The sequence below is a fragment of the Cucumis sativus genome, chromosome 7, assembly GCF_000004075.3.
Source record: "Cucumis sativus cultivar 9930 chromosome 7, Cucumber_9930_V3, whole genome shotgun sequence".
NCBI classification, from domain to species: domain Eukaryota; kingdom Viridiplantae; phylum Streptophyta; class Magnoliopsida; order Cucurbitales; family Cucurbitaceae; genus Cucumis; species Cucumis sativus.
The window spans coordinates 14,585,448-14,591,406 of NC_026661.2; the positions used below are offsets into that span (position 1 = coordinate 14,585,448).

At 34.4% G+C, this 5,959-nt stretch overlaps 1 protein-coding gene across 1 annotated transcript; it reads right to left on the minus strand.

The window, feature by feature from the left end:
* Window positions 1-675: 675 nt before the first annotated feature.
* LOC101206991 (proteasome subunit beta type-7-A) lies at window positions 676-5,465 on the minus strand. Its single transcript, XM_004139600.3, has 9 exons — window positions 5,155-5,465; window positions 4,438-4,624; window positions 2,310-2,451; window positions 2,124-2,220; window positions 1,961-2,030; window positions 1,780-1,884; window positions 1,551-1,649; window positions 1,359-1,446; window positions 676-1,246 (listed from the first exon to the last, which is right to left on the minus strand). The coding sequence occupies exons 2-9, from the start codon at window positions 4,579-4,581 to the stop codon at window positions 1,170-1,172; spliced, it is 822 nt and encodes a 273-aa protein (XP_004139648.1). The 5' UTR covers window positions 4,582-4,624; window positions 5,155-5,465; the 3' UTR covers window positions 676-1,169.
* Between the last annotated feature and the right edge of the window lie 494 nt (window positions 5,466-5,959).

The following is a 5,959-nucleotide window of genomic DNA, read 5'->3' on the forward strand; positions in this document are numbered from 1 at the left end:
GTATATACTTAGCTTTTGTATTACAACATGGGATAGTAGAAGTAATAAGAGTTACACTAAGGACTTGTGTTTAGAAAGGTCCCTTTATTGAATTATTTCGTAACTAATATCTAGTTTGGAAATGAATGTTTGTAAAGAGTAGATTCACACCACGATCTAAGTTAAAAGGCAAAATCTAGAACGGGATGTGACATGTTCTTAAAAAAAGAGAATATAATTAACATGCTATAAGATATAAGACAAATGAAGTTAACATGTCCTATTAAATATGAACGTATGTCATATTGAATATGGCTATGAATATAATTGTATTTGAAAAATTGCATCAAATGACAAAAACATTTAGAAAAAACCGCTCATGTCACTTTTTTTTTTTTTTTGCATAATGCGAATATGATAAAAACGATAAGACTACCAGTAAGCTATCAGACAATAATCACAGGGTTATCGACTTTTAAATTTACTATTTTTATAATTTAAAAAATACATTAATATGAACTCTATTATTATGATTTAGCCTCCGTTCTATTTTACTAAAAGCACGTTTGGATTGATTTTCTATGTTTAAATAAATATTTATAATTACAAAAAGTAGTGATTATAAACACTAAGAAAATCAATCTAAACAAATTCTAAGAGTGCCTCTTATTCTTCACTTCACACATGCTTTAGCAATGGTTCAAAATTGGACCTTCCAAGGAAGTAACATTTATAATGAAAATTCATATATGGGAAACAGACATCTTGAAATAGCTCAAAGTGAGCTTAGCTCTATGGTACTTGAGCTGACCTCCCTCCATAGAGTTTGGAGGTTCGATCTCCTATCTCCGTATTATCGTCCTTGTACAGAAAAAACTTGTAAATAGTACCAACATCAACTACCATATGAATCACTGTCGAAGACACTAAATATTCATTTAGATGTAAAAGATACCCAAGATCATACAGAACAAAGTTGACAAATTCTAAAGTGTCTAAGCGATTTGAACTAACAGACTGGCTCTAACAGCCCTCTTGGGCTGGAAATATTGATGAGTTTAAATCAAGTCGTTGACAACATGAACTAAAGGCCAAACTGAATTTTCTAGTAATGTCCACTTGAGAGAAGAGAGGAAGAAAACCATACTTAGAAATTCCACGGGAGCAGCAAATCCATGTTTTCATCAGTCTCACTCCTCCATAGCATCGCCACCTTCGATTATTTCCACCTTTTCCTTCAATGGCATAATCTTTGTCAACAGAACCTCTGCAGTTAGAGAAAGCACGAGTCATCAGTAGAGCAATGGGGAAGCAAGGGTTGTGGAAAGAGAAACCAAGCATGAAAGTATGTGGACATGCTGAGTAAACAAATGACTAACCTGTTTTCTTGGGGAAGGAATAACCCTTCGAACTGACGTACGTTCGAGGATTCGGCAAGAGGTGGTTTCTTAGATAATCCTTTTGACCCTACAACACCCAAAGAAATAAACAGAAAATAGTCCAAATACTTTTTAGATGCAAATTCTTCCTTATTATCTTCAAAAAAATCTAGGCATATTAAGATCATGAACCTTGGTAATAACACAAACATCAACGTTGCTTCCACTTCCCAAATCATTAAATATCCCAGAACATATCGCCTCGGTTACAAGTCGAATCCCTTCATCCCTCTGCAACAAGGAAATAAAAATCCCACCAATCAGCATGGCAGATAGAAAAAGAAAGAATGATTGCCATAAATAAGATACACCATGTTGTCAAATTTATCTGTATCAATATAAGCACGAGCCATGAACTTACAGTCAGGCCTTCTTTGTACTTTGATTCGAATACAGCCATGGCAGCTAGAGAACCCGATCCCATTGTAGCAAATGGCAAGGTGTCAGTGGATCCATGAGGATAGATCTGCAAATGAAGTAGAGAATTAAAAGATGGCAAATTATGCAACCCAAAACTGTTTGTTTTCCAGGACAAAACTCACAGTATGTAAATGAGGTCCAGTAACATCAACCCCACCAAGCACCAAAGCCGCTGAAACATAACCTTGATAACTGGAGAAGATAATGGATGGGAAGACTTAAATCTCATGCTACAGACAGATTAGAAATACGGAAGAAATCCCAAGTAGATGGAAAGAGTTATACCCAAAAAGGTGTTTCTTGAGAAGAGTCAGTGCAGTAACAACTCTTGATTCTCGACCAGTGTGGTAGCGATGCAATTGCAATTGGGAGCTAACCATGTCTTAAAAAATCCAAGAATAATAGAATTAGTTCTTTTTTAGTAACAATATGATGAATCTTAACGTGTAGGACCAAGGTATCACCACTTACCTGTTACTGCTTCAGTATCAGCAGCAGTTCCTGCTCCACAACAATATATGTTTGGTGCCATGTAATGTATTTTCTCACAATTTTTGTCAGCAACAATAGGGCCTTCAGTAGCGCGTGTATCTGCCCCAAGAATAACCCCATCCTAAAGAAAATCAGGAACATAAAATAAAACATTATTTTGAATTTACAAAAGAAGCTTCAGTGTGTGACAACATAATTGAAAACAAGGATCCAGTGCCAAGTGTTACATTTATGAACTTGACAATAGACTATTCAATTCAGTCATCTTCTAGAAAATGAGCATTGTTGACAAGGGGAATGCTTAAATAATTTCTTGGCACAAAAGAACCAGAAGATAGCAATTTTAGTGCCATTAAAACTTCTTCCCAATAATTTTTTATTTATACAAAGCAGATCTGCTAGGCTTCAATATATAGGCATTAAGAGAGATTGAAAGAATGATGAAAAAATTATTGTGGGAAGGGTTCAATGAGGGAGGAGGGTCACATTTAGTTAAGTGGGAGGTGGTGGCGAACTGGTGGGACTAGGACTTGTTTGGCAAAATGGTTGTTGCCTGAAATAAGGGATTTTGGGTATTTTAGTATTTTACTTCACCCTAAGTTTATTTCCATTTTTGTATTAGGGCTTGCTAGTGCCTATAAATTTGTCTTCTTTTGTAACTTTCATTACGGGTGAAAATAATAAAAGAGATTCTCTATCGTGGTTTTCTCTTCTTGTTCTAGGGTTTTCCATGTAAACCTAATGTTCTCTTTTTTATTGTTTAACATGTCAATTCTTCATGGAGCACAATGCTTTGTAGTACTTATTGTGAGCATATATGAACCACACCCATGTGGATGGGTCTCAGATGGTGGTGTCTACGAGGACACTACACTAGTAGAAAATAGAAATCTTTGGCAAGTTATTACATCTAGATTGGTTTTCTTTTCTCAGTCTATAACTTGTTCCATTGGGGATGGCTCAAAAGTACACATCTGGAAGGATTGATAGGTCAATAGTAAGCCCTCATTGTTCATTGTTTTGTTAGTTATAAAATCTCGCCAATAAGAGGTTGCATTAAGTGAGTTTAATTTTTCCTTTCTCATTCAATCTCCTTGGCTTTTCGTCATCATTTTTTTCTGAAAAAGAGGCAACAAAAAGGGGTGGTTCTTCTTTCCCTCCTTTAAGACTAGCCCTACCTAAGGAGGTTAGGTTTTGGACAACCAACCTTAAGGCATTTGTCTTGTAATTAATTTTTCCACAATTTCTTACTTCTCCACCCAAGCTGACTCTGGTTTGAGGTTTCTCTCTTCTCCTATCTCCGGAAAGTTAAAATCCCAAATAAGGTCAAATTCTTTTTGTGGTGTTTTATCATGGGAGTTCCAATACCATCGATCGCATTCGAAGACAATAATTCATTGCATTATACAATCAATGGTGCATTCTTTGAAGGCAACTAGAGGACCTTAATCATCATATGCTTTGGGGTTGCTAGTATGTTCAATCTCATTGGTGTTAGTCAATGAGCTCATTCTTTTTTTCTTCATATTTTTCTATGCCCTTTTAAATTCTTTCATTCTTTTAATGAGAGCTCCATTTCTTACCCAAAAGGTAAAATATATATGGGCATGGGAGTCAGTCTTCTTATACAAATAGCATAACTTGAACTCACAATGCTAGTAACTCAAGCTTGCTTCACTTCCCAGTTTTCTCTTTCAAATTTCATTTGGTATATTTATAAATTATAACTGAACATTGACGACTAGACTACAAGCACTATAGTGTAATAAAACAAGCAAAAAGGGTGCTCAACATAAAAAAAATCAAGTTGCCTATACACTCCTAAATTACATTTGGAGTTTTTCAATGGAAAATCGCTCCTTACAAGGCTTATCAATGTCAATTCACAACCTCAGACTTCATTGTAGGAAGATTAATTAAGGTAAGCTAAAAAAAGCCAATTTCCAGAAACTGATAGAGAAATAAAAGTGAACTCAAATTAAAAGAAAGGAAAGACAATTTCAAATATTGATCATGGTGGCAATGGATCTCTACAAAACTAATGACTGAAAGGACAACATTTGGCTATAGAAGTTAAGAATGCAACACCCTAAATGCAATCGATTACCTCAAATATCAAACCCACAATGGTAGTTCCAGTCTTAAGGTAAGACGGAGATTTAAAACCCTTCTTTGCAAGCATATCATTTCTTCTGCAGAGATCAAAACTAAACCCACCCTTGGGAAGAGCATCAATCGCAGAGGTAGACATAGCTAAATTTCACGCGCACCAGCAAAGTTGAAACAAATATGAACTGGTTTCAAATTGAAAATGAAAAGAAATATATAAATACATATACATACATAAATATTTATGTAATATATATATGAATCAACCCCACAACTTTTTACAATATGTTCTGAAGAATCCAACCAAAACATGTTCCTAGCACTGAACCAAAATAACGGGTCGCTACACCCAGAAATAAAATCTAAGAAATCTAACGATATGAAGCAATGCAATATCAGCTTTAAACCTAAACAATTTTTTGCATTATCTTAAAATCAGCTGCGATCCATAACCTGAGTAAGCAGATTAGAATGGCAACATCAAAGGTTCAGATTTGTAAAAGTCGAACTGACGGGAAGATCCAACGGAGTATAAAACCCAAATCTTACAACTCATAAACACAACATTCGGTATTGGACTCAAATACTGAAACAACGAGGGTTGAATTATGAGATTGATGGGTGGTTTGCAGTCTGAATCGAAGTAAAAAAAAACATTGCGGCTTGAACCCCAAATAAAAAAAGCAGTGACCAGTTGAAAGAAAAGGGAAATTACCCTTGCTGTGAAGCTTCCGCCGGCACCGCCGGAGTTAGATGTTTAGCGTCGCTGAATGCTGTTATAGCTTGAATAGCACGGTGAAGGCCCCAGACGTTGGTGGGAGGTTGAGGAACGCCGGAGTGCTCGTCGGAAGAAGAAAAATAGAAGAGAAGAGAGGGATCTGAGAGTTCACAAAAAAGAGAAGAATTAAAAAGGAAAATGGAGGCACCAAAACGTCTTTTAAAAATGAAGGTTTTATTTTCCTTTTCCCCTCCTTCAAGAAAACAAACAACGTAATGCGAGTTTTGTTTGGAGACGATGGGATTTGTTTAATGTTTTCAAATTCCCTCATTTAGCCTTTACTACATAATTCCTTCTTCTCAATTTTGGATTCTTTATCCAAACACAAATTATGGACCATTTTTCAAAATACTCAAATATTCAAACTATTTAGCAAATATACCCAAATTTATCAAAAATATATTTCTTTCCTATGTTTTATAAATAGATTCATTTTCTTTGAGTTGTATCTAAAATTTAAATTTTATATTTTAAAAATGCAGAATTATATTAAATATATTATAAAATATTTAAAAATATAATACGTCATATTATAACTTCAATTCATTCTTTTAATATAATATATATTCTATAATTTATTATAAAGGGGTACTTTTAAAAATAAAAAAATAAATTAAATATATTTCCAAGCTATATCAAAATTTTGGATTTATCAATGATAGAAACTTATAGACTTCTATCATTGTCTATCAATGTCACTGATAAAAGCATATTTATGTCTATCAATGTCTATTATTGATAG